At 56.3% G+C, this 27409-nt stretch overlaps 1 protein-coding gene and 1 non-coding gene across 2 annotated transcripts; one reads left to right on the forward strand and one right to left on the reverse strand.

The window, feature by feature from the left end:
• Nucleotides 1-1457: 1457 nt before the first annotated feature.
• AADACL4 (arylacetamide deacetylase like 4) lies at nt 1458-14954 on the reverse strand. The gene is made up of 4 exons (XM_002721513.5): nt 14746-14954; nt 9055-9271; nt 6546-6609; nt 1458-2537 (listed from the first exon to the last, which is right to left on the reverse strand). The coding sequence occupies exons 1-4, from the start codon at nt 14908-14910 to the stop codon at nt 1763-1765; spliced, it is 1221 nt and encodes a 406-aa protein (XP_002721559.1). The 5' UTR covers nt 14911-14954; the 3' UTR covers nt 1458-1762.
• Nucleotides 14955-23729: 8775 nt separating this feature from the next.
• On the forward strand, nt 23730-23791 carry LOC127487756 (U7 small nuclear RNA). The gene has a single exon (XR_007914889.1). It is a non-coding gene; the product is annotated as a U7 small nuclear RNA (small nuclear RNA).
• The last annotated feature ends 3618 nt before the right edge of the window (nt 23792-27409 follow it).

The raw sequence follows: 27409 nt of genomic DNA on the forward strand, positions 1-27409 counted from the left end.
GCGAGGGAGAGGGGGTGCGCAGGGAAGGGGCCTCGCTGGTGTCGCTCTGCGGCAAACTGCCCGAGTGGGACCAAAGGAGGCTGCGGCCACGGGCAGCGAAGGTGGCTGCGCACGGAAGCCACTGGCGCAGGACCACCTGCTGGGCCCAGAGATGGCAAAACCCTGCGCTGTGGCTCTCGGGCAAGAGGAGCCCCCAGTCACAGCCAGGAGACCGGTCCTCTCCGGAATCCACCCCGCCCGCACCCGCACGGCTGCTGCCAGCAAACACTGGAGGCGCAGAAACTGCTCCCACTTGGAGCGCGGCGCGCGGACTGACCTTCCTGTTGGCGCTGGTTCTGCCTGCCCGCCGAGGCCCGTGGGAGCCACACGGAGCAGCCCAGGGGGACCATGCGCCCGGCAGGTGCATCCCAGCCCCAGGGCCCCTGACCCGGGGGAACCAGCCTCTTTAGGAGCAAGCAGACCTGCTGACCCCTCCCCCTGGGCAGTCTGGGAGCGTGCCCCCTGCGGCAGGAAGCAGCACTCTCTCTCGGTGTCTTCCACGGTGACTCAGTCATTGAATGATGCGCTAGGTCCTGGGCCGCCACTGGCTCTGATGGTGTTCCCAAGGAGGACCCCTCCCGGCCGCGCCCGCGCCCCCCGCTGGCGGCCCTGCTGCGGGCCCATCTCGCTCTGAGATCGCCTGTCCTCCAGTTGCACCTGACTCCGAGGCTGGCGGGGAAGGGAGAGAACAGCTTTCAATTCGCCTCCCGCGGCAAAGGGGCGCACACACTCAGGCCGGCGGGATCGGGCTAACCCACCACCACGCCGACCCCCAGAGAAATCTGCCAACGTCTTGGAGCTCAGCTTAGCAAGCCAGGCCTGTGCAGTTTTTTTGTTTGTTTGTTTTTTTAAGATTTATTTATGGGACCGGCGTCATGGCAAAGCAGGTTAAAACCCCTGCCTGCAGCAGCACCGACACTCCATATTGGCACCGGTTCAAGTCCTGGCTGCTCCACTTCCCATCCAGCTCCTTGCTAAAATGCCTGGGAAATCAGCAAAGGATGGCACAAGTCCTTGGGTCCCTGCACCCACATGGGAGACCCAGAAGAAGCTCCTGGCTCCTGGCTTTGGAGGGGCTCAGCTCCAGCTGTTGCAGCCACTGGGGGGATAAGCCAGAGTTACAGAGAGAGAGAGGGAGGGAGAGTCGGAGAAAAAGGTCTTCCATCTGCTGGTTCACTCCCCAAATGCCTGCAATGGCCAGAGCTAAGCTGATACAAAGCCAGGAGCCAGGACCAGGAGCTTCTCCCGGGTCTCCCACGCGGTGGCCACAGCATCTCCCAGGCTCACTGGGATCACTCTGAGTGACACTTGAGCCAGAGCTGTCAGGTGACCCCTGTCAGGTGACTCCAGTCCTGGCAGAAGCCGTGGCCCACGCCAGGCATCGTCATCGTGGTACAGAGTCACCGGGGACACAGAGACCAGATGTTGGCATTTATTCTGCATATACATGCGTGTCACGGCAATGAGAAGTCACCAGGGCATCCCCACCCCCTCTGCTGCGGCTGCCACGTGATGGCAGTGGTGGGACAGATAGCGCCGGCCGCCCACCTGCGAGGGGGATGGACTTGAACTCTAAGCGGCACTGTTCCGGGCTTACTTCTCAGCCTCCCCACGTGGGTCTAGCGCTGACTCAGCATCTCTGTCCCTCAGCGAGTACGCACCCAGGGACCCAGCAGGTGCAGGAGGCCACGCCGCCCCTCCCTCTCGGGACCTGGGGCCACCGTCAGATGCCCTTTATGTAACAGACCACGGCATTCATGATTTCCTGGGAGCACGGGAACGAGAGATGTTTCTTATCGAACAAGATCACAGACCCGTGGAAGCCGTCCTCCGCGTGGTGCCAGGTCACGGGCACGCCCTGGTCCTCCAGGCGCTTCCTGTAGAGCAGGGCGTCATCTCGGAGGATGTCATTCCCGCAGCTCACCACGAAGGCCTCCGGGAGCTGAGCAATGACCTCGTCTTCTGCTAGGATGGGCGAGTTTTCGACGTCCAGAAGGTGCTTCATCTCCAGGTAGGCGGCCTCGTTGAAAGGGGCGGGGAAGCTGGGCTGGTGGCTCTTGGTTTTGAACCTCTTGGGGATATTGTCCGAGCTGAGCCACTTCTTGTACTTGCTCCAGGCTTCCGGGGGTATGAAAGCACCCGTCAAGAGGGCGCGATGCCAGGAGCGGTGGATGTTCATGTATTGACACACCACGGTCACCACGAACTTGCGAGTCAGGAACGGAACCCTCTGGTTCTGTCGGAAGGATGGCAGCTGCAGATTGACAGCCTGGACAATTGGGTTAATCAGGACCTGAGCCCGGATCCGGGGGAGATCCGGGCGCCCCACCAAGCTCTGCGTGGTGACGGCCACAGCCCCGCCTCCAATGCTCTCTCCGCAGAGCACTACTCGGGCGGGGTCTACCCCGTAGGTGTCCAGGGCCTTCAGGAAGTGGATGGAGGCGTTCAGGCAGTCCTTGGTGATGATGGGGCTGTGGTAGTCGGGAAGCTTGCGGTACCTGGGGAGGACATAGGAGCAAGGCCCACCCCGTGTGGACCAGTGTCACAAGGGGCCGTGGGAACCATGCCTCCAACCCCCCTTGTGAGACCACAACCTGACCAGGTCCTCAGAATGACTCTGCTAAGACAGGATTGTGTTCCCTCTGCCCCTAAGGGGCGGGCAGAACTTGGCCGGAGCCAGCCAGCCCGGGGTTCCTGCCTTCCAACCTGTCCTCTGTCTGTTCCCATACACCCGGATCAGGCACCTGGAAAACCACTTGCTCTGAAAGTGAGGCAGCCAGCAGTGACAGCGAAAGGCCAGCACAGCCACTGCCGGGTCCCTGGCCATCAGCAGAGAGGGGGGAGGGACCACAAGGCCAAGGTCAGGGGGAAGTTGCCTCCAGCCAGGACTGCTGTTGAAACCTGAAATTTAGTGAGTAAGGCGCGTTCTCTCCCAGGGACGGGCACAGTTGCCCTCTGCCCTGGGCTCAGGAGATGGGGAAGGGAAGAGTGAGAGGTGCCCTGAGGGCGCAGATGTGCGAAGGCGAATGAGGCAGGAAGAGGCGCAGCTGCAGCTGGGGACGGCCCAGGGACCAGAGGCCGACGGCAAGCAGCCCCCCAAGTTTGGTCCAGAGCATCCTGAGGCAGGTGTCCCCTAAAACCAAGAGCAAGGAAGAGGGGCTTCCCAAGGAGCCCCTACAGGGGGAAGCACCAGCTAACTGGTGCACGAACTGGGACTCGGGCGACAGCAAGGAGGATGGGACAGGACACTGCGAAAGGTCGGCCACACTGCTGGATTAGGGAGCTTTTCTCAACACGCTTTCCTGAGATTGCTGGCTGAGGTTGATCCCAGGTAGCGGACTGTGTTTGTAATGTATTATGTCAAAGCGTCCACAGGTATATATGAATCCTCAGCTTACATTTGGAAGAACTGATAAAGGGTCCTGGATTTCAAACCGTTAGAGTCACAGCCACATTTTTTTTTCTATTTAAAGGATGAAGTGAATAAGAACAGTGGTTCCGCTTGTGTCCCAGCTTAAGGGCTCAGCACCCTCCCACTCTCTTCTTCCTCCCTAGCTGTGCCGCCATGAGGAGCCCCCGGTGTGCAGGGCCACTTAGAACTCTGCTGCCCTCTGTCGGACGTGAATCCTGCGTCCTTCCACAGTGGCTCCAAGGTCAGGGACCAAGACAGGGCGCTTGGCTCTATCTCTGCCCTGAGCAATGTGCTGATCAAGACACCAGTGGTGTCCACGCAAGTTCCCACTTAAACAGGGCAGAACACCTGCCACGACTGGGCCCCTGCTGGGAGCCGGCCCAGCAGCCGGGAGCCGCGAGCGCTCGGTTCCCTCTGTCTTCCCACGCAGGGAACACGCCCACTCATGCTGCCCGTCTGCCCGGACGCTGTGACTGCTATAACCCACTCTGAGCTTCCCACTGGGGCAATCTCTGACCACCAAGAAGCGGCAGAAAAGTCCCCACGCTCCCCTGCACCCATCTCTCGGCCTCAGCCGTGGACTGAACGCTTGTTCCCCTGAATCCCTTGGCTCAACTCCCACCCCACGAGGCTGGGGCTCCAGTAGGTGGGCCTTGGGGGTGATTAAGTCACGAAGATGGGGCCCTAACACTCGCCCTGAGCACCCTCTGACTTCCCTTCCTCCCCGTGGGATGCAAGGAACAGTCAGCATCTGCAGCCAAAACAGGGTCCTCACCACACCCAGCCACGTGGCGCCCTGGTCTGGGCTCCCAGCCTCCAGGAGGGGGACACAGCTGTGTGTTGGGGCAGCCCCCAGCCTCTGCGCGTTGTTACAGCAGTGCAAAGGGGCTGAGATGCCACCTGGCGGGGAGGGTGTGCTTTGCAGAACCAAGAGGACAAAATCCGGTTTCCTCCAGGAGCTGGGAGGGTGTCCCACTTATCCTGCAGAGAAGTCAGCCAGGGCCGGCGCTGTGGCCCTGTCAGTAAAGCTGCCATGTGTGGCACCAGCATCCCATGCGGGCACCAGTTCAATTCCCAGCTGCTCCACTTCCAATCCAGCTCTCTGCTAATGGCCTTGCAAAGCAGTGGAGGACGCCTCAACTGCTTGCGGCCCTGAACCCATCTGGGAGACCTGGAAGAAGCTCCTGGCTCCTGGCTCCTGGCTCCTGGCTCCTGGCTTCAGACTGGCCCAGTCCCATCTGTCGCGGCCGTTTGGGGAGTGAATCAGCAGATGGAAGATCTCTCTCTCTCTCTCTCTCTCTCCATCTCTTCCCCTCTCTTCTCTGTAATTCTACCTTTCAGGTAAATAAATAAATATTTTAAAAAATAGAGAAGTCAGGGGACACCGGCACCAGTGCCACCTCCCCGAGTTTCAGGGTCCCTCAGGGAGTCCCCGCCCGGCACTGTCGATGGTGGCCCCTCTCTGCCTGTGTGGCTCCACTGCCTCTCTTAGAACTGCATTGCCGTGCCGGGTCTTTCTGGACGTCCACAGTGGTGCTGCACTGCACAATCTCCCGCAGGTGTTGGAGCCGGCGCTCGTCACACCCCTCCCTCTTCCTCTGCGGGGGTCTTCCTAAGACCACACAGCCTTTGGAGAGGAAGTGCTAATGGCCAAATTTGGGACCCCATGGTAAACCTGCTGGGAGGGATATTGGTGAATGCTGGAAAGATATTGCTTCCCCATCTCATCAGAGACGAGCAGAGAGGCCAGGTGACTTTCTCTAGGTCACACTGCCTGGGGCAGCCACATTTTCAGGAGTTGTTGACAGAGAGGATATCTTCCATGCGTCTCACTTGCCATCTGCAACCTGCTACCCCCGACCATGATCTCTGGCTCCAGAGGCACATCCTACTGCATAGACCCCACCCCACCCCCCACTCCCAGGCCCCCCTCCTCCTTTTTCTTTCCAAAGGACCTGGGTTGTGTCTGAAGAAACTGCACGTTAATCTCTCCATGAGCAGCAGGCAGCTGGTTAGGTGGCTGTTTGGTTTGTTTGCTTGTATTCACTTATTTGAGAGACAGAGACAGACAGACAGCGCTCCCACCCATTGGTTCACTCGCCAGATGCAGCCATGGCCAAGGCTGGACCAAGGCAAAGCCAGCAGCTGGGGACTCCGTGCGGGTCTCGTGCACGGCCAGCAGTTAAAGGCAGTTTGGACCATGCAACAAGCACCGCAGGACCAACACCACAGCCCTCCTAGGGTGCCCTCCCTCGTCCCCAACCCTCCCCCAGCTGAGAAAGGGGGAGCCTGGGTGCTGGACCCGCCCTTCCCGGCTGTGATCCCATCATTGGGGTTCTATTCCTAGAACATATCAGATGATACAACTTTCTGGAGCTGTTTATGTAATTTCATATGACTAAGACTTGTGCACATTGTGGCGTGGCCTTCGGTTTACCTACCTCCATGCCTCTGTGGCATCCGCTAATACCTTCGTGGCCATGGAACCTAATATGCATGATGGCACCGTTTTTCACGCCTTCTCTGCTCATGGGCATTTGGGCTGATGTTAACATTTGTATTTGTTTATTTAATATATATTTATTCATTTATTTATTCGAAAGGCAGAGTGACCCAAAGCAAAGGAGAGAGAGAGAGAGAGAGAGAGAGAGAGAGAGAGAGAGAGAAATCTTCCATCTATTGGTTCACTCCCCAAATAATCTCAATAGGCAAATCTGGGCCAGGCTGAATCCAGGAGCCAGGAATCCATCCTAGTCTCCCAGCTGGGTGACAGGGACCCAAGCTCTTAGGCCATCCTCTGCTGCCTTCCCGGGCACATCAGCAGGAAGCTGGATTTGAAGCAGAGCGGCCGGGACTCAGATCTGGTGCTCATGTGGGATGCGGGAGTCACTAGTGGCGGCTTTACCTGCTGCTTCCATCATTGGCTCCCATGGCCAGGTCTTGCTATTCTGAGCAGAGCTGCACCTGTCTCAGGGGGATGTGTGGGAGTGCCTGATGGGGCACAGGGCCTCTCTCTATCCTATCCTTACCCAGAATCCTCCCATTTCGCTCCCCACCCGCCGTAGAACACCCACCGCTGTCTCCAGCAACTCACCCAACTGAGAGTACCACAGAGTCGGTCTCCCGGGCCAGGAAGCTGCACAGGCTGTGGTAGCAATCTGCAAGACGAGACAGTGCCGTGAGAGGGGCCCCGCGTTGCCACCACACCCAGGGAGAGCCAGGTGACAAAGGAGGCATGGTGTGACATCCCGTCTTTGTCCCTGTGCCTGGGTCTCTGAAGTGACTCTGGCCACCTCAGCAGGGACAAAGCCCACAAGCCATGCCCAGCTGACGTCAGCCCTGTCCCTGGACGTCAAGGGCACGGGGAGCTGACCTCCTGCAGTGTTTGCTCGCACTGGGGGGCATTTGAGGGCCATGGAGCCTTGGTGATTTGGGATGGACAGAGCCACGGCCAGCGTGCTGGACCTGCCTCCCTACGACATTCGCGCAACGTCATGCAGGTGTCGTTACAGTTCCAGCAGCGGCTTGGGACACCTGATGTGCTTGAGCGAGGTCGGGTAACATGGTGTGCAGGGCGTCCAGGCCCAGTGGGGGCACAGAATCTCTGCTGTTCTCAGCTTCAGCTGCCCATGGAGGCCCTGGGGCAGGTCCACGAGGGCTCACGGCCAGGCTGAACCCCACGCCCAGAGAGCAGAATCCCGGGAGTGGGGTGCGGGCATCAGGGCTCGGGGGTGGCAGAGGTGGTGCACACCTTGCCCGTGCAGGGCTGCGAGGTGAGGACGGTGCAGCCGGGAGTGGAGCTCGGAGGGCAGCGGCCGAGTCAGGATATGTGTGTGGGGGATGGAGATGCCACGTTATGTGTGTGTTATGGAGATGCCATGTTATATGTGTGTGGTATGAAGATGCCACGTTAGCATGTGTGGTATGGAGATGCCACGTTATGTGTGTGTGGTACAAGGAGTTCACATTGTGTGTGTGGTGTGAGGAGGCCAGGTAATGTGTGTGTGGTATGAACAGTCCATGTTATGTGTGTGGTATGGAGATGCCATGTTATGTGTGTCTGGTATGAAGAGGCATGCTATGTGTGAGTGGTATGAGGAGGTCACGTTAGCGCTCAGTAACCACGAGGGCTTCACAGTTCCCGGGAACCCGTGTCGTGATAACTAGGCATGGACTGCCAAGCTTTTTAGCACCGAATACACTCACTGGAACTCCACTGTCCATGAATTTTTGGAAAGCCCCTGTTGTTGCTGGGCAACCTCGGGTCCGCCTATGGAAGTGACGTCACCCTCAACGGGGGCGGAGAACGCCCCCCCCACGCACGTGGTGGGGCGGGGCAGCGACTGAAACAGAAGAGTGGTCTGGGACCAGGGCGGCCCTTGGTGGGGGTAGTCCAGGTCTTGTCGGACAGGGAGGCCTCTGGCGCCCTGTGTGCTCAGAGCCAGAGCCAACACTGCCACCCGCCATCAGGTGGCAGCCGGTGCACCTGCGTCTCGGGGAAGCTACTCCCATGGAGGGGAGAGGTCCGCCTGTGTACATGGCCAGGCCGGCTCCCGCGTGCCCATGCTTCCACCTGTGCGTACATCGTCCACAAACCCCGCCGTCAGCCTGCACGCATTCAGAACACTAGGACAATAGACAGGGAGCAGGACCCTGCCGCGGAGGAAGCGGGGTGTTCTCTGGGCGCTGGGTGCTCCCTTTCCCAGTGGCGGAGACAGTGAGCAGGGAGACACCAGCAGGAGCGGGTAAGTTCAGGCTGGGACGAGTGCAGGAAAGAACATGACAAGGACAGTGTCGGGGGGCGGCGGGGGGACAGAGAGAGGGCGGGGCGGCAGGTGGGCAGGGAGCGTTCTTTAGATGAGATGCTGGGGGGTGGGGCTCTGGGGAGGGACCTGGGAGCAGTGAGGGTGGTCAACACTGCGCGGGGGAGGTGGGACTCGGGAATCCCAGCAAACAGCAAGTGCAGAGGCCCCAGGGGGAGGAGCCCGCGTGTCCGCGGCATGAGAGCCTTAGCTGAGCACAGGGAAGGCAGGGGGCAGCCACGTGGGACCGGGTGCCCTCGGTGGGCAGCGCCAGCTGGGTCAGAGCCTCACAGCTGTGGGAGTGGGCTTCACAGAGGGGCCCGGGCGCGGCTTAAGCACCAGATGACCAGCTCTGATGGGTCGATCTCAGAGACCCCTCCGTCTGCTGCCTGAGGACCAGAGTGTGCAGGGCAAGAGGAGAGGCGGAGCCCAGGGTGAAGCCCGTGGGAAGGAGAAGTGGGGTCTCAGCCCCCAGCGCTGCTCAGAGATGGAAGGAAATGCGCAGGTCTGAGCCCACTGTGGGGCAGACAGGACAGCAGGACAGCTGTGCGTGGGGAGGGAGGGGAAGCGTCCTCACAGGGCCCACAGCCCCGCTGGGACAAGCCTGGCCCCACCGTGACCCTCCCATTGCCTTGTAGGCTGATTTCCCCGGAGGCTGCATCCCCGCGCGGTCTGGGCTCCCGGGACGGCTCCTCCAGGCGGTGGTGGCTCTGTTACTCCTATGGGGCGCTCCAGGGAGACGGGGCAGCGCTGGGCTCGGATTGGAACCCCTGACGTCCGAACCCGTGGGAGGCTCCTTACCCAGACTCCCGAACACGGCTCCCCCACCGTGGTAGAAGATGATGCCTCGCCGGGGGCCGGAGGACGGGGCCGTGGGCTGGAACAGCCTCACGGGCACCGAGCCGAAACGCAGGTTGGTCACCGCCACCTTGGGGTCCTTCTTTATGATCACGAGGTCGTGCACAAAACGGGCAAATTTAGGCATGGGGCAAATGCCCAGCTTCTCCAATATGTTCCCCTGTGGAGGTGAAGAGGAGAGTTAGATGTAAGGGGAGGGGCCGGGGGGGAGGGCAGGCCAGGCAGGTACTCCCTAACACCCTGCTAGGAGGTTTTCAGTTTCTCACCAGCCTTCTGCACGCACCCAGAGGCGGTGGGCTTCCGGTGCTGTCCAGTTTGGGGGCTGGATTTTTAGACCTTTCCTTCCAAATGGTCTTGATTGAAAATGCTATTGCCATGGTTTAACGTCCCCTCCAAAACCCTTGGTAATGTTATCAAGGAGCAGGACTAAGAGGCGATTAGTCATAGGGACAGCACCCTCGGGCGTGGATCCGCTATTTCTCAGGAGTGGGCTAGTATCGAGCAAGTGGACCCCAGGTACAAGATTCAGTTCAGGTACCGGCAGTGTGGCTGCCACTTGTGGTATCGGGAGCGCCTGTTTGAGTCCTGAGTCCTGGCCGCTCTGCTTCTGATGCAGCTCCCTGCTAATGCACCTGGGGAGGTGGCAGGTGACGGCCCAAGTGCTCAGCCCCTGCCACCCACACGGGAAAGCTGGAGGGAGCTCCTGGCTCCTGCCTTCAGCATGGTTCAGCCCTAGCTGTTGAGGCCACTTGGGGAGTGAACTAGCAGAGATCTCTCTCTCTCTCTCTCTCTCTCTCTCTCTCTCTCTCTTCCTTCTAAATTTTTTTGTTAAGATTTATTTATTTATTTGAAAGGCAGAGTTACAGAGAGAGAGGGAGAAACGTAAAGAGAGAGAGAGAGAGCTTCCATCTGCTGCTTTACTTTCCCAAATGGCTAAAACAGCCAGGGCTGGGCCAGGCCAAAGCCAGGAGCCAGGAGCTCCATCAAGGTCTCCCACAGGGGCACAGTGACCCAAGCACTTGGGCCATCTTCTGCTGTTTTCCCAGGCGCATTAGCAGAGAGCTGGATCAGAAATGGAGCAGCCAGCACTCAAACTGGAGCCCATATGGGAAGCTGATGTCGCAAGCAGCGGTTTAACCCGCTGTGCCACAATACTGGCCCCAAACAAATACATCTTAAAAAAACAAAAACAAGGGGCCAATGCTGTGGCGTAGTGGGTTAAGCCTCTGCCTGCAGCACCAGCATCCCATATGGGCGCCAGTTCTAGTCCCAGCTGCTCCACTTCAGATCCAGCTCTCTGCTGTGGCCTGGGAAAGCAGTAGAAGATGGCCCAAGTGCTTGGGCCCCTGCACCCACCTGGGAGACCCAGAAGAAGCTCCTGGCTCCTGGCTTCAGATGGGCCCAGTTCCAACCATTGCAGCTATTTAGGGAATGAACTAGAGGTTGGAGGATCTCTCTCTCTGTCTCTCCCTCTCTCTGTCTGTAACTGCCTCTTAAAAAAAAAAAAAAAAAAAAGCAAAAAAGAATGAGCTCAGTCTGACTTTCTCTGCATTGCACATGTGTCCACTGGTGGCCTTTGTGCTACGGGGTGACACAGCAGCAATTCCTAACCAGGTGCTGGGGCTGCGTTCTTAGATGTCCAAGGGATCTGGCTGGCTCCAGCCCACAAGGACAAAGGTGTTCCATCACCTGTGTCCACGATCAGGGTGATGGAGAATTCACAGGCTGTGTTTGGGTCCAACAGAAAGAGGCGTGCGATCAATTGGAGATGCCTGCTGTGGGCTCAGGAAGGGGGAGGAATGGCACAGGAATGACCCATTTGCCAAATGTGTTTTTAACCGAATATGCGGGGCCAGCATTGTGGTGCAGAAGGTTAATTCTCTGCCTGCAGCACCTGCATCCCATATGGGCTCCAGTTCGAGTCCCAGCTGTTCTACTTCCAATCCAGCTCTCTGCTATGGCCTGGGAAAGCAGTCGAAGATGGCCCAGGTGCTTGAGCCCCTGCACCCATGTGGGAGACCCAGAAGAAGCTCCTGGCTCCTGGCTTCAGATCAGTTCTGCTTCAGCCATTTGGGGAGTGAACCAGTGGATGAAAGATAGCTCTCTCTCTGTCTCTCACTCTCACTGTAACTCCACCACTCAAATAAATAAATAAAATCTTTAAATAAATACATATGCTCACTCTAAGGATTAACAACCAACACCTGTGTCTTCCATACCATACGGTTATGGTATTTCGTGTACTAAGGACATTTCAACCATTTGGGGTCGTGTCTCCCAGGACCCTGCATTTGGGGTGCCTTGGTCATGGGGTGACGATAGTAATGGGAAGATAATGGCAATATGCAGGGGATGCCAGTGATAGCGCAGCTGAGCCTTCCTCGAGGCCTTGGTGCCAGTCTGGTCCAGTTGGTCTTAGACTCCTCAGCGGCTCCTGTCAAACACGGTCATCAGCCTCCTCTTAACAGATGGTGAAAACAAGGCATGCGGTCCACGTGCGGTGCAGAGCGTGAGACCTCAGCCAGCAAACCAGAAAGATCCTGGGTTTCGGAGTCAAGCAGACGGGGGCTCAAAGTGAGCCACACCCTCAGCCGGCAGGGCAGCCCCTCCCCGGGCTGCCACTTCCCTTTCAGAAAGAGAGGGCAGGCGCAGGGATGGGACGCGGCCGTGCCCGTGGAGCAGCTCCCCGGCAGGTCTGGGCGAGCACGAGTCCCACCTGCTTGCTCCCGCTGGGTCTGGTCCCAAGCCCTGCGAGATGCCCTCGGGTGTCCTGCCCATGGAGAGACCTCCCAAAGGGACAGCGAGCTGGCCTGCACGGTGGGGGTGACCTGCTCTTCCCAGTCCTCGACCCCTGGGTGAGAACGCCCAGGCCCCCGTGCTGAGCCACCGTGAGCCTTCCCCAGCCCAGCCCTGAGCCGCCGGCACGGCACTGTTTCTTTGGCTGCCGGCTGGTTTCAGTTCTAATCCCCGCTGTGGCTTGCCACACACTCTGGGCTCCTCCGGGCCTCCCTCTACTCCCTGGGGAAGCCTTTGCAGCTGTCCACCAGGTGGACCAACTCCAGGTTGCTTCCATTTCCACGCTCAAGAGTCACGGCCTCCCGAAGCCCCCAGGTCCCCCTCACAGCGTTGGCCTCGGGACCTGCCCAGAACGCTTTCGAGCGCCTCTGAGGCTGAATGCAACTGCACACGCGTCTGCCCGCAGAGATGGAGTGTCGCGCCTCTCGTCTCTAATGAGCAGATGAGTCAGTGTCCAGTTAAAGAATTTCAAGGGGCCGGCACCGTGGTGTAGTGGTTAAAGTGGCCGCCTGCAGCGCCAGAATCCCATATGGGCGTCTATTCAAGTCCCAGCTGCTCCACTTCTGATCCAGCTCTCTGCTGTGGCCTGGGAAGGCAGTGGAAGATGGCCTAAGTCCTTGGGCCCCTGCACCCACATGGGAGACCTGGAAGAAGCTCCTGGCTCCTGGCTTTGGATCAGCACAGCTCCTGCTGTTGCAGCCATCTGGGGAGTGAACCAGCGGATGGAAGACCTCTCTCTCTCTCTCTCTCTCTCTCTGCCTCTGTCTCTCTGTAACTCTGCCTTACAAATAAATAAATAGATAAATAAATATTTATTTCAAAAAGCTCTAGGGCCATTTGTCCTTTAAAATACAATACAGTGATTGTTGTATTACCCTTCCTCTCATCGAGTCAGGGTGGAGTCATTCCTGGCACATTTTAAACCCCGAGTAGTTAAGGAAATGCCGTATGCGCCTCAGGGACTTGATAAGCGCACCACAACCGATGTGCGTACTTCTCCCTTCTCCGCGCCTGCGCTGTGCTGTGCTGTGCACTGTCGATGCTCTCACTGTATCCTCACATCTGCCCATCAAACGCCTTCCTTGTCCCTTAACTTCTCGGGGGACAGAATTGAAACCTGAGCCTGGTGTTGTCGCGTAGCAGGTAAAGCCACTGCGCAGGACAGCAGCAGCCCACAGGGACACCAGTTCAAGTCCTGTCTCCACTGCCATGGCCCAGGAAAAGCAGCGGAAGATGGCCCGAGTGTTTGGGTCCCTGCCATCCACGCCGGAGACCTGGAAGAAGCCCCTGGCTCCCGGCTTCAGCCTGGCCCCGCCCTCTGGGAAGCGAACCAGCAGATACAGCACTCTCTCCTCTCTCTCTAACTCTGACTTTCAAATAAATAAAATCTTTAAAAAGAAAGAGAGAACTGAGGCTCAAAAACATGAGGCCCCAAAGCTGTACATGGGGACTTGGGGTGCAGGCCCAGCCTGTCTGACACCACAGCAAGGCCATCGATCGTTTTAGATTTTTCCTCCTTCGACTTCTTGTCCTCCCTCTCTCCGTCTCCTGGAAGCGAATGGACATGAACTACTTGGATGTCCTCCTTCTCCTCCTGGTCACCCTGTGACAGGCAGTGTGCCCTGGGTGGGGTAGTGGGCGGGGGAACCAAAGCTAAGGGACCAGGAGGGACATCTCAGACCGAATTCCTCATCAGAACCAAGCGTGGTCTACCTCAGCGTCCCGTGAGCGACCCGCAACAGGTGTCCCGGGAGACGCTGAGCTTGTGGGTGGCTCCCCCAGAGAACCACGAAAGGCTGGAAACATCCCGGGGTCCCCTAGGGAACCTCATTTTCAGTCCTGGGTCCCCAGGCAGGTGCATCTGGTGTTCCATACAGATTGCAGCCCCTGGCTTGAGGCGGTTTGATCTCCAGAGAGGCACACGACCAGGGTGAGTAGAACAGGATCTCCTGCTGACTTGGTCAGCTGCTGTTTTAAACTAGACTGCTCGTTTCTCCAAGTGACCCGTAGCCACTGAGAAAATTCCAGCCCCATGGAAACGTGTTACTTACCAACATTTCTAAATACATTAACCCTGAGCATGCGGCATCTAATCCTGTTCCCCACCTAATGAGATCAGTGCTACTGTACCCATTTCACAGAAGAGGAAACTGAAACACAGAGATGACGCAATGGCCCAAGAGCTGCGGGCAGAGCCGGGATGGAGATGCGGGCAATCTGTGCTCTTTATCCATCTGCCCCCTCCCCACGCTGCCCACCCCTGCCTCACGGAACCACCATGATCCCCCAGGCCACTACCAGGTCTCCCCGGTGGGGGGGACATCGGGATTAACCCCAATCACCGGCCACCTACACGATGTCAAACCTCTGTTTCCAAATCAGCTGCAACTCCGGGCAGGCACTGATCGGCCTGAGCCCAGCCCGGAACCCCTGCTCAGAGCCTGGCCGGGCCGGCCACCCCGAAACACTGAGTGGTTCCTGCGTGCGCGGGGTTTACAGAAGTGACTGGGACACGCCCTGCCTTCAAGGTGTGCACGATCGAGCAGGGGAACCACCTGGGGGCCAGGAGGTGCGCGGAGGGTGAGGGTAAGAGGGGTCAACCCTGTCGGGCCAGCAGCCCTTGGAGGGCAGAGAGACTGGGCCTCAAATTGGTGTAGAACCTTAAGAAAGGGAGGCTGGTAAGTGGCACTTGCTAATTGTTTGCTGTTAAAGGAAGAAGGGGAGGGTGTTGGGAAGTGGGGGGGGAGAAAGGGAGGGAAGGGGTACGGCAGATAGAAAAGAGCCTGCCTTGCGGGGGAGGGGAAGGGGCAGAGGAGCGACAAGGCCGGGGTCACTCACCAGCGTGATCACGTACAGGAACAAGCAGTGCAGGAAGCGCACCTTGGCGGGGTGCTGCATGGAGGCGGGGATGTGCGTGGTGAAGAAGTGGACCAGGACCACCCAGAGGAAGACCCCCAGGAGGAAAGTGGGCAGCCCCCACAGCAGCAGCCACAGCAGCACCATGGTCCCGAGGCTGCGAGGACCCAGGCCGGGAACTGGTGGGAAGAGGACCTGGCCGGTTATATGGGCGGCCGCCTCCACCCCACTCCTTCCGGGCTGTCCCTGACCCAGTGGCCTGACCTGGCTCCTTGGCCGTTAGCACAGGCAGGGTGATGCGGCTGGAGGAACCTGCCGCTGAGGAATGCGGGAACCAGGAGATCCCCCCACTCCGGTCAGGAGGACTCCTGGGAGGTGGGCTCCCCCAAGACTGCAGCCTGGTGCCCACCCCCCAGCTCCAGGGACCCCAGGAAGAGTCTCACATGAGTCTCCAGGGCCTCCATGGCCTGGCCCCTCTATTGTAAAACACTTCTGAGAGTTCATGGAATGAGAAGGTGAGTTTGGGGGCTGGTGTGGCACAGCGGGGTAAACCACCCATCCCACATCAGAGCCCTGATTCACGTCCCGGCTGCTCTGCTTCTGATCCAGCTCCCTGCTAATGCACCTGGGAAAGCAGCAGAGGACGGCCCAAGTGCCTGGGCCCCTGCACCCACGTGGGAGACCCGGATGGCGTCCTTGGCTGTCATTTGGAGAATGAACCAGCAGATGGATGATCTCTTTCTCTTTTTGTCTCTTCCTGTCTCTCTGTCACTCTGCCTTTCAAAGAAAGAAAATAACTTAAAAAAAAATGATAGTTCGCTTTGGTGCAAAAAAAAAGTTTGCAATGCATGCACAGTATTTTCGTAACATGCATTTTCCATGGCTTTTTAGAGTCCTCATACACACGGATTTCATTTTTTTTCTAGATACATAATTGAAGATGCTAATTAGGACCCACACAGCCCACAGCAAAGTGCCCGGGTTCAACCTTGGCTCTGCTCCCAAGTTCAGCTTTCAACCGAAGTGCTGCCCGGGGAGTGATGGCTCAAGTGACTGGACTCCTGCCACACACCTGGGAGACCTGCACCGAGTCCCGGCTCCCAGCTTTGGCCTCAGCCCAGCTCCAGCTGTTCAGGCATTCAGGGAATGACCCAGCACACGGGAGCACTTGCTTCATTCTCTCCCTCCCCCCTCCCTCTCTCTACCACATTAAAAAAAAAAATGTTTGCACCAAAATAAACTTACCCTTTAGTTCCATTTTCTACGAACTTTTTAAAAAAGATTTATTTACTTACTTGAAAGGCAGAGATACAGAGAGAGAAGGAGAGAGAGAGAAATAGAGGGGGGGGGGGAGAATTTTCCAGTGGCTGATTCACTCCCCAGTTGCCACCAGGCCAAAGCCAGGAGCCAGGAGCTTCTCCTGGTCTCCCACGCCGGTGCAGAGGCCTAAGCACTTGGACCACCTTCTGCTGCTTTCCCAGGCCATTAGCAGGGAGCTGGATTGGAAGTGGAACAGCTGGGACTCAAACCAGCGCCTATACGGGATGCTGGCACTGCGGACAGAGGCTTAACCTGCTACCCCACAGCGCCGGCTCCTCCACCAACTTTGTAAAGTATCCTCATAGGGACGCCATCGGCCTCTCTTGCAGGTCTGGGTAGGACAGGCAAGGCCCTCTCGCCCTCAGCCCGGTAGTCAGCTGCTCTAACCCTCATTTAATGCTCTGATCCAGGCCAGGATCAAGTCCTGCCGTTTCTGTTTACTGGCTCCGGGCCTTAGATAAGTTCTCTGTTCCCTGCACCTCAGTTTTTTGTCCGGGTGGTGGTGACGACCACAGCACCCAACGGAGGAGTGGGCCTGGTGCTCAGGAAGCACAACACACGCGTTTCTTAAATAAGCATGCATAAATGCTCAGGCCTGCAGTCCATGTCCCCAAATGGCCCTGTCGTTTCTTCCTCTCTTGGAAGAAAGCAACAGAGGCAAAAATTGGCCCCAAACCAGTCCTCGGCGCCATCTTTAGAAAGGGATTATGAGGCTGGATAAGCAAAGATCTGCCGGGCAAGGCGCCCCTCCCCCGGCCCGGGGACCCCCGGGGCTCTTTGCTAGTAGAGGACAAGCATGCGTCTCCAAGCGGGTTCTGGGCTGCGCGGCCTGGGCCTGGCCTGGCTGCAGGGCAGGACACAGAGGAGGTGAGAGGTAGGCTGGGCTCCAGCAGATGCAGCTGGATTCGGGCTACGCCTGCGGGTCCAGCACAGGCCCTGGGGCCGGCGTCTGGCACAGCGGTTGAGACACTGCTTGGGACGCGCACATCCTGTAACAGAGGGCCTGAGGCCAAGTCCCGCCTGCGCTTCCAATTCCAGCTCTGTTAGTGGACACCCCGGGAGACAGCACACGATGGCTCAAGTGCTCGGGTCCCTGCCACCCACATGGGAAACCCAGATGGAGTTGAGGTTCCTGGTCTGTCGCTGGCTGTTTGTTGTAGGCACTAGGGGAGTGAACCAGTGGATGGAAGCGCTCTCTCTCTCTCTCTCTCTCTCTCTCTCTCTCTCCTTTTCTGCTTTCTAAATACATACAAATAAACAATTTCAAAATAAATGTATGTGTACATGCATACTTACAAGTGTCAAACTGGAGGGACTGTCACAGAATAAAACACTGAAGTAGGGGCTGGCGCTGTGGCATGGCTGGTAAAGCTGCCGCCATCAGTGTCGGCATCTCATATGGGCGCCGGTTCGAGTCCCGGCTGCTCCACTTCCGACCCAGCTCTCTGCTATGGCCTGGGAAAGCATCGGAAGATGGTCCAAGCGCTTGGGCCCCTGCACCCATGTGGGAGACCTGGAAGAAGCTCCTGGCTCCTGGCTTCGGATCGGTGCAGCTCTCGCCTTTGCAGCCATCTGGGGAGTGAACCAGCAGTTGGAAGACCTCTCTCTCTCTCTCTCTCTCTCTCTCTCTCCTTCTCCTCTCTCTGTGTAACTCTGACTTTCAAATAAATAAAATAAATCTTTTTTAAAAATCACTCAACAAACTCACAATCAAAAGGAACTTCCTAATAAAGAGCTTATAGAACAAACCCACAGCTAGCATCAGGCTGGTCTCCTACTGTGCGTGAGTCTCCCGTTGCTGCTGGACCAAACTGCCACGAACTAGCGGCTTAACCAGCACGCGCTTCCTATCTGCAGCTCAGGAGAGCAGAAGCCCAGACTGGATCGCCCCGGGAGACATCGAGGGGTCAGCAGGGCCGCGTGCCTTCCGGGTGCTCCGGCGCGGAGTCTGCCCCCTTGCTGTTGCCAGCTTCCAGAGGCAGCCGGCACCCCCACTCCTCACCCTGGAGATGGTGAACTTTATGTGTCGACCTGCCTGGGCCGCGAGAGGTGCAGATCTCGGGGTGTGTCGGCGAGGGTGTTTCTGAGTGAGATCGGCCTCTGGGCGGGCAAGCCAAGTAAAGATGCCTTCCTCAATGTGCGTGAACCTCACCCCACCCGTGGAAGACCTGGAGTGAGAGAGAGAGAACGCCTCCCGCCTGCAGACTCTGAGACATCAGCTCTGCTTCGGGCTCCGGGGTATCGGTCTTATTTTTGTCATTTAAGATTTGTTTATTTGAAAGAGTGACAGAGAGGGAGAGACAGAGACAGAGAGAGCGAAGGAGACAGAGTTTCCATCCACTGGTTCACTCCCCAAATGCTTGCAGAAGCCAGGAGCCCCAGGCGCCATCCAAGTCTCCCACGTGAGTGGCAGGGGCACAAGTACTTGGGCCGTCCTCCACGGGCTCCTCCACCCCGGCAGGAAGCCGGACCTGAAGCACGGCAGCCCGGGTTCAAGCTGCCACTCCGATATGGAAAGCGGGCGTTCCAAGCCAGAGTCTGTGTTCGCTGCACCACAACGCCGGCCCCAGCCTGCGGGCTCCGCTCTGCCCCACAGCGCTGGTCCCCTGGGTCTCCAGCTCACTGCTGGCAGCTCCTAGGGCTGCTCGGCCTCCACAGTCACACCGGTCACTTCTGTTCAGTGCAGAAGAGAGCAGTCAGTCTCAGCTCCAAGTGCGCCAGAGGCCTCACGTAAGAGCTAAAAGTACAAACCTCTAAGATAAGAACGTCGGAGTAAAGCTCCATGATCCGGGCTAGACAAAGCTTTCTTAGGGCCAAACTCGAAAGTCCAAGAAGCCACAGCAAAAAAAGAAACAAATTCAGCTTCATTAAAGTTTAAACTTCTGTGCACTGAAGGACCATCAAGGGTCTGGTGCTGTGGCATAGCAGGTAAAGTCGCCACCTGCAGTGCTGGCATCCCACAGGGCGCGGGTTCAAGTCCCAGCTGCTCCAGTTCTGATCCAGCTCTCTGCTGTGGCCTGGGAAAGCAGTGGAAGATGGGCCAAGTGTTTGGGCCCCTGCACCCACATGGGAGACCTGGAAGAAGCTCCTGGCTCCTGGCCTCGGATCAGCCCAGCTCCAGCCACTGCAGCCATTTGGGGAGTGAACCAGTGGATGGAAGACCTCTCTCTCTCTCTCTCTCTGCCTCTGCCTCTCTGTAACTCTGCCTTTCAAATAAATAAATAAATTATTTAAAAAAAAAAAAACAACATCCATAAAGCTGAAAGAAGACTGGAGAAGAGGAGAAAATATTCTCAGGTCTACAAACGCCCAAGAGCACACGAACAGATGCTCAACACCACTGGCTGTGAGGAGCAGGACCTCAACGCCACAGGGAGACAGCACGCCACACCCAGAGCTTGGCCGCCTTCAGAAAGACCGTCAGGTTCTGGATTTTTTATGGGTCCTAAGGAGGCAAGGAGGTGGCCAGTTAAACAGAAATGCCTTTTCTTGTGGGAGGGGGGCGGGAGCAGAGAGAGTGGGGGTTCTGCTCGCCTGGAGAGAGAGCGGGGCTTCGAAGCCCGTAACAGCTTCCCGTGGGCAGAAACGCACGCTCCTTGGAGGGACTCTGGCGTGTCTGGCTTCTGCCATCCTGCACAACGTCTACACAAGGGCTGCGGGTGCTCCTTTCTCGTGCTGGGTAATACTGCACGGAAGGAATCTAGACGTTTGCTTACCCACTCGCCTGTTCGTGGATACTTCGGCTGTTCCTAGTTTGCGACCCACAGGGACCAAGCTCCCGTGACCATTCCTGCCCCAAGTCACTTTATAGGCATCTTCACATGGATGAAAACGCAGGAGTGGAGACTCTGGGCCAGAGGCAGGCGTGTGTGTAGCTTTTATAACTAACAAACCTTTCTCCAAAGTGGTTTTCCCATTTTGCTTTCTCATCAACATGTTTTGGTTCCATTTGCTCCACATCCCTGCTTGTATTCTTTTTTTAAGATTCACTTTATTTATGTGAAAGGCAGAGTTACAGAAAGAGAGAGAGAGAGAGAGAGAGAGAGAGAGAGAGAGGTCTTCCATGCACTGGTTCATTCCCCAAATGGCCACAGAAGCCCGGGGCTGGGCCAATCTGAAGCCAGGAACCTGGAGCTTCTTCCGGGTCTCCCAGGTGGGCACAGGGGCCCACACACTTGGGCCATCTTCCACTGCTTTTCCCAAGCGCATTAGCAGGGAGCTGGATCAGAAGTGGAGCAGCTGGGACTCGAACAAGCACCCGATTGGGATGCCGGTGCCACAGGCAGCAGCTTTACCCCCAATGCCACAATGCTGGCCCCTTAATATTCTAAATTACTTTTCAAAGCAGGAATAACATTAACAACAAAAGCTATACAAACAGAAGCTACACAAAAATCAAGCTATAGCGTTGATTCATTTATAAATATATATTTTTCAAAACCCCAACTAATTATTAGCAAATAGAATCCAACATGCTCATCAAAGTAATCATTCTCTCTCCATGGAGGTTATTTCATGAAGACAAGGATTGTTCGGCACTGGTAAATTTATCAGTGGGACGCATCACATTAATACACCCAAAGAGAGAGAAGGCCCAGGAAAACGCATTTCTCAGAGCTCAGTCCCAATTCTTCATAAATACATTCAATAAACGGGAAAGCGGAAGCTGGCGCTGGGGCACAGAGGGCTAAGCCGCTGCTTGTGACTCCGATGTGACACTGACCCTTGGGATGCTCACACGGCACGGCAGTCAAGTTCCGGCTTCTCTGCTTCTGTTCCAGCTCCCGGCTGACGCAGCCAAGACAAGCGCTTGGCCCTGCCACCCACACGGGGCGCCAAGATGAGACTCCTGGCTTTGGTCTGGCCCAGACCTGGCTGTTGCAGCCACTTGGAAAGTAGATGGAAGATCTCTGTCTGTGTCTCTCCCTCTGTCTCTGTTATTCTGCCTTTCAAATAAATGAATCTTTACACAATAAGTAAATAAATAAAAGAGGAATCAGTAAATGAGTCCTTACTGTGATTTTTTTTTTCAAGCAAGAGGAAAATGCTGGAGGTGTTTCAATAAGATTGGGAGCAAGATAAAGATGGCTATTATCACCTCCACCACTCAAGGTTGAATTGAAAATACTGTCCTATGCAATTTTAAAAGAATTCAAAAATTGGAGCTATGAAAATACGGAATGAAGGAGTTAAAACCCACACTCTGCAGATGCCACCAATGGACATTTGGAAAATCCAGGACAGTCACTGGAAAGTCACCACCAGCGATCATGTGGCTCAGGAGGGCAGCAGGGTGCAGAAATGCAGCATAGTGGGGAGCGGCTCTCGTGTTAAACAAGAAGTCAGAGCAACAGCCGAAGAGTAGTCTCCATTTATACTGGCAACAACAGCAACCAAAACAGATCTACCTATGAATAAGATGAACCAGAAAAACACGTGAAGGGGTAGGCATCGGGCCCAGTGCCTGAAGTCACCACTTGGGGTGCCCAGATCCCATCCCAGTGTGCCTGGGTCCAGCCTGGTTACTCTACTTCCGAGCCAATATCCTGTTACTGTTTATCTTTGGAGGGAGCAGGTGATGGCTCAAGTACTTGGGCCCCTGCCACCCGTATGGGAGACCCAGATGGAGTTCCAGGCTCCTAGATTCAGTCTGGCCCAGCCCTGGCTCCTCAGGCTATTGGCATGAATCAGTGGCTGGAAGATTCTCTCCCTCTCCCTTCCTCCCTCCCTCTCCCTCTCCCTCTCCCCCTCTCCCTCTCCCTCTCCCTCTCCCCCTCCCTCTCTCTCTCTCCCTCTCTCCCTGATACTCTGCCTTTCAAATACTTTTTTTTAAAAAAAAAAAGTACAATTGTGCCCATACTATAGCATGTACACTATGATAACTTCCAAGTGGACTGAATAAAGCAAATTTTAATGGAACCATGAAAGCACTGGAAGGCATGCAAGAATTATTTTCATAACTTTGAGGAGGGAAGGGCATTTTCTTTTTTTTTTTAAAGATTTATTTTATTTATTTGAAAGACAGAGTTACAGAGAGATGTAGAGACAGAGAGAGAGGTCTTTCATCCAATGGTTCATTCCCCCAAATGGCCGCAATGGCTGGAGCTGTGCCAATCCGAAGCCAGGAGCTTCTTCCAGGTCTCCCAGGTGGGTGCAGGGGCCCAAGGACTTGGGCCATCTTCCACTGCTTTCCCAGGCCATAGCAGAGAGCTGGATCGGAAGTGGAGCAGCCGGGTCTCGAACCAGCACCCATATGGGATGCCGGCACTGCAGGCCAGGGCTTTAACCCACTGTGCCACAGTGCCGGCCCCTTCCTAACCCTATGTAAAAATACAGAAATCACAAAAGCCCCGATCTTCACCAGCTGTGGGGCTACAGATAAATCAGCCCACTTTTCTGAGCCTCAGGTTTGCGCTCTGTAAAACAAGGACACTAGTAGTACCTAGAACTAAGTGAATGTTTTAACACATTTTTAAGATGTATTTATTTATTTATTTGAAAGGCAGAGTTACAGAGGCAGAGAGAGAGAGAGAGAGGTCTTCCATCCACTGGTTCATTCCCCAGATGACCGCAACGACCGGAGCTGCACCGATCCGAAGCCAGGAGTTTCTTTGAGGTCTCCCACGCAGGTGCAGGGATCCAAGGACTTGGGCCATCTTCTACTGCTTTCCCAGGCCATAGCAGAGAGCTGGGTTGGAAGTGTGGGCCAGGACTCAAACCAGTGCCCATATGGGAAGCCGGCTCTGCAGGCAGTGGCCTTACCCGCTACGCCACAGCACCGGCCCCATTTTAACATTTTTGAAAACTGTGTGGCAGACCCTTTGAAAGCATAGGACTCTCAATTCCATCCCTAGCCATACACCTAACAGTAAACATCCAATGACTCCCAAAGACACACACAGCACAACTTGTAACCAGCCCAAACTGGAAACGAAGTCCCCAAAGTTTGTGCGGAGTACAGAAGAGGGCTTGCAGTGGAATATTACACAGCCACAAAAATAAACAAACAGCGTCTGCCTGGGTGAACCTCAGAAAACAAGGTTGGCTGAAGGGCGTCAGACCTGGAGGGCACGTGCTGTGTGCTCCTGCTTACGCGAAGTTCCGACAGGCAGAACCGGTCTGCAGTGTCAGGGCTGAGGGCAGAGGTGACAGCCTTGTTGGGATGGGCATCAGGATGCGGCAGGTGCACAGCTTCCGGGTGCTGGCGAGGTCCTGCCTCTTCCCCTGGACTTGGTTACACAGGTGCGCCGCCTTTGTGACATTTCAGCAAGGTGTCTGCTTTTCGAAATATCCGCTCGTCAACCCTGTGAACACTTGCATCAGAACTGGCGCAAAGCAAGAGCACTATAAACATTAGCTCTGCGGTATCAGGAGCTAGGAATACGCCCAAGACTGCTCCAGAAAGTCCATGGGGAAAGAATCAGTCTTATTTTGGTACAAAAATGTTGGTATAGATGCATAGTTTTTTCATAATATGAGTTTCCCATAAAATGGAGAGCCCCTCGCATCAGGTCAGCAGCAGCACAAACACATTGACAGGTGTCACTCTCCAACGACGACACCGTGTGCGCGTGGTTTCCCCGGACACATCCAGCCTGGTGGACCAGGGCCCACGGCAGACACTGTGATGGAAATAAGATAAGATACAGTGTTATAGATCTTTTCGAATTTGTCTAGCAGGTTTTCCGGTTTTCACCGGAAAGTCCCCACATTCAAAAAAAAAAAAAAAAGAAGAAGAAGAAAGAAAGAAAAGAAAAAGAAGTAAGATAAGATGTGCGCTCTTTCCCAGGCAAGCGCGGGGGCACCGAGACAGTGAGTGCGGGGGGATTTCCATGTGCCTGACATCGGACAGCAGTGTAGGGGGTCCCCGGAAGAGGACTCGGCCGTGGGGTGAGCGGAGAGTGAGTCCCAGAGGCAGACAGGATCCCGGAGGGGCACGGGAGCTTCTGGAGATGAGTGGGAAGGGACAAAGCCCGACTGCAGGACAGGGTGAAGAAAGAGGCTGAGAGCAGGGGCGTTCGAATGCCCAGAGGGAGCCAGGGCATTCACCCCTGGGCCAGTGACCAGTCCCCGCTTCCTGCCTGGCCTGCTCATCCTACTTCCTTGTGTCAGATGGAGGAGCGCCAGGCTGCCCTGCTGTGACGGGCAAGCAGGAGCCCACACTGACTGCAGGTGGGGCACGGTGTGAGGCAGGAGGCTCCGAGACCAGGCCTCCTGGCACATGGGACGCATGATCTCTCTCCCCGTTCTGGCTGGATTTTTCCCTTTCGATGGAGACCCAGATAGAGAGCAGTATTTCTCTACTTGAAGAAAACCCACAGCACGGGTAGGCTAAGAAATCAGAATTGGCTATGACTTGAGCATCAGGGGCAGTAGGGAGTGGTGGAGACTGGGGCAGCTGGACCGTCCATGGGCACTTCAGAGTTTGCAGACAATGAAATCAAAAGATGACTCTGGGCTGGGCATTAAGCCACTCAGCCAGCGGTGTGGTCACTTGGGACATGTACACGCCACATGAGAGCGCCCGTTCAAGTGTGGATCGTCTGCTTTCAATCCAGGTTCCTGCTAATGGACTCTAGGAGGTAACAGACGATGATCCAAGTCCTTGTATCCCTGCCACCCACATGGGAGACCCAGACGGAGTTCCTGGCTCCTGGCTTCAGCCTCGCCCAGTCTGGCTATTGGGCATTTGGGGAGTGAACCAGGAGATGGAAGATTCTCTCTCTCTCTCTCTCTCTCTCTCTGTCACTCTGCTTTTCCAATACAATAAAAAACTTTAAAGGTAGCTTATTTTTGTGAAAAATATTTTGAAGTCCAGGCATATGGTGAGTCTTCCAGGTTGTAAAGGACTGGCGCTGTGGCACAGCAAGCTGGGGCACCTCTGACGCCAGCGTCCCTTAGGAGTGCCAGATGGAGGCCCAGCTGCCCTACTTTCAATACAACTCCCTGCTCATGCAGCTGAAAAAGCAGCGGAAGATGGCCCAAGTCCTCGGGCTCTGCCACTCATGTGGGAGACCTGGATGGAGCTCCAGGCTCCTGGCTTCAGCCTGGCTCAGCCCTGGCTGTTACAGACATTTGGGGAGTGGACCAACAAATACAGAATCTCTCTCTCTCTCTCTCTCTCTCACCATAGTTGTCTTTCAAATAAATAAATAAATCTTTTTTTAAAAAATCATGAAAATATGTATTAAAGAGAAAGAGAGAGAGAGAGGTCTTCCATCTGCTGGTTCACTCCCCAGTTGGCCGCAATAGCTGAAGTTGCACTGATCTGAGGCCAGGAGCCGGGAGCTTCTTCCAGGTCTTCCACGTGGGTGCAGGTGCCCAAGGACCCGGGTCATCTTCTACTGCTTTCCCAGGCCATAGCAGAGAGCTGGATCAGAAGTGGAGCAGCCAGGACTTGAGCCGGCGCCCACATGGGATGCCAGCAGTGCAGGTGGCGGCTTTACCTGCTACGCCACAGCACCGACCCCTCCAGGGACTTTTTCATCTGCTGGTTCACTCCCCAAATGGCTCCAATAGTCGGGGCTGGGCCAGACTGAAGCCAGGAGCCAGGAGCATCTCCTGGGCCTTCCACACAGGTGCAGGGGCCCAAGGACTAGGGCCATCTTCCACTGCTTTCCCAGGTGCACCAGCAGAGAGCTGCCTCCCCCCCCGCCCCCCGCCAGTCATGTGTCTAGGCCCACATCCTCTAAGAAGCCCTCCCGACACCCACCCAGGCACGCCTGCTCCCCGTGGCGCGTTCTCCCTCGGCTGCAAGGAGAGATAAGCTCCACTTGCTCCTGGTGCTCTCCAGCTGGGGACCCTGCCGCTTCGTTCTGCTTCTCTTCAGACCTCCCCGCGTTCACTCTGTGGTCCACGTCTAGCTTTGTGCCGACCTTGTCCATCTGTGCCACGTAGAACCCAGCCATGCTCATCTTGTGTCCAGAGACTTCCCCAGTGCTTGGGAAGAGTGACAGGGAGGGCTCGCGTTGGCTATGCCCCTCCCACACCCTAACGTCCCCGCTGCTGCGCAAACACACACACACACACACACACACACACACACCCTGACTCCATGTCCAACCTCAGAACCCACTCAGGGGTCTCCTGTGCAGGCCTGGACAGTCAGGAGGCTGTGGCCTTCCAGCCCTGCCCCGGAGCTCCTGGGCCATAAACGTCTCCATCTCATTGCAGTGGCGGAGTCGGGGGGTTCCAGCTGTTCCGCCATCGCCCATGGCGCTCAGTCTTATAATCAGACAGAACTCTATATATTTCCTACACTTGGTAGGAGTAGCACCTCCGTATGACAATCAGGCCTGAGTGCTACGGCTTCTAGCACCTTCCATCTCCCCGGGGCTTCTAGAGAGAGAGCAAACACTCACATCTGCTGCTTCACTCCCCAAATTCCTGCAACAGCCACAGTTGGGCTCAGGCCAAATCTGGGAGCCAGGAGCTCAATCCAGGTCTCCCATGTGGGTGACAAGGACCCTCGTCCCTAAGCCGTCACCACTGGCTGCCAGGGTCTGCAGGAGTCGGAACCTAGAGCCAGGAGCCGGAGGCGGCAATCAGACCCGACCACTCTGACATGGGACACAGCCACCCAACTGGCGTCTTAGCCACTCCCTGAACGTCCGTCCACTGCTCCCTGGGGTTTTGCTGTGGATTCGTCTGGAGGAGGGGGAAGAAGGCAGGAGGAGGGTGACCCACTCAGGGCCACCAGGTCTCCGGGCCCAGAGCACTGGGGTCTCCATGAGGCTCCTGTACCAACAAATCTGAGGCCATGAGCAAGCTCCTCAATGCCTCTGTGCCTCAGTTTCCTTGCCTGTAACAAGGGGTTAACAACACCTTGTTATATTGAATAAGCCATCACACAGGGGAGGGGCCGGCGCTGTGGTACAGCGTGTTAAAGCCCCGTAAAGTTCCCACATGGGCACTGGTTCGAGTCCTGGCTGCTCCACTTCTGATCCAGCTCTCTGCTGTGGCCTGGGAAAGCAGTAGAAGATGCCCAAGTGCTTGGGCCCCTGCACCCATGTGGGAGACCTGGAAGAAGCTCCTGGCTCCAGGCTTCAGATCGGCTCAGCTCTGGCCTTGGAGGCCATTTGGAGAGTGAACCAGCGGATGGAAGACCTCTCTCTCTGTCTCTACCTCTCTCTGTAACTCTTTCAAATAAATAAAATAAATCTTAAAAAAAAATCTCACAGTGGTAGACATCATGGCCACATGTTCTGCCTTCCTGGGCACCCCTGACACGAGCACCCAGTGTCCACCAGTGAGCGGGGAGGTTGGAGGAAGCCAAGGGGAGCCTGCAGGAGTGGTCTTAGGAACGCTAGGGTGTGCTTTCTGACAA

This window comes from Oryctolagus cuniculus, chromosome 7 (assembly GCF_964237555.1).
Source record: "Oryctolagus cuniculus chromosome 7, mOryCun1.1, whole genome shotgun sequence".
NCBI lineage: Eukaryota > Metazoa > Chordata > Mammalia > Lagomorpha > Leporidae > Oryctolagus > Oryctolagus cuniculus.

Bases quoted from the DNA above. Each gene is read 5' to 3' on its own strand.
- AADACL4 (XM_002721513.5), bottom strand. From the start codon at position 14,910: ATGGTGCTGCTGTGGCTGCTGCTGTGGGGGCTGCCCACTTTCCTCCTG. The intron at 6,610-9,054 runs GTAAGGAGCCTC...CTCGTCTTGCAG, and splicing joins AGCCGTGTTCGGGAGTCTGG to ATTGCTACCACAGCCTGTGC. The intron at 2,538-6,545 runs GTGAGTTGCTGG...TGTCCTCCCCAG, and splicing joins TCTGTGGTACTCTCAGTTGG to GTACCGCAAGCTTCCCGACT.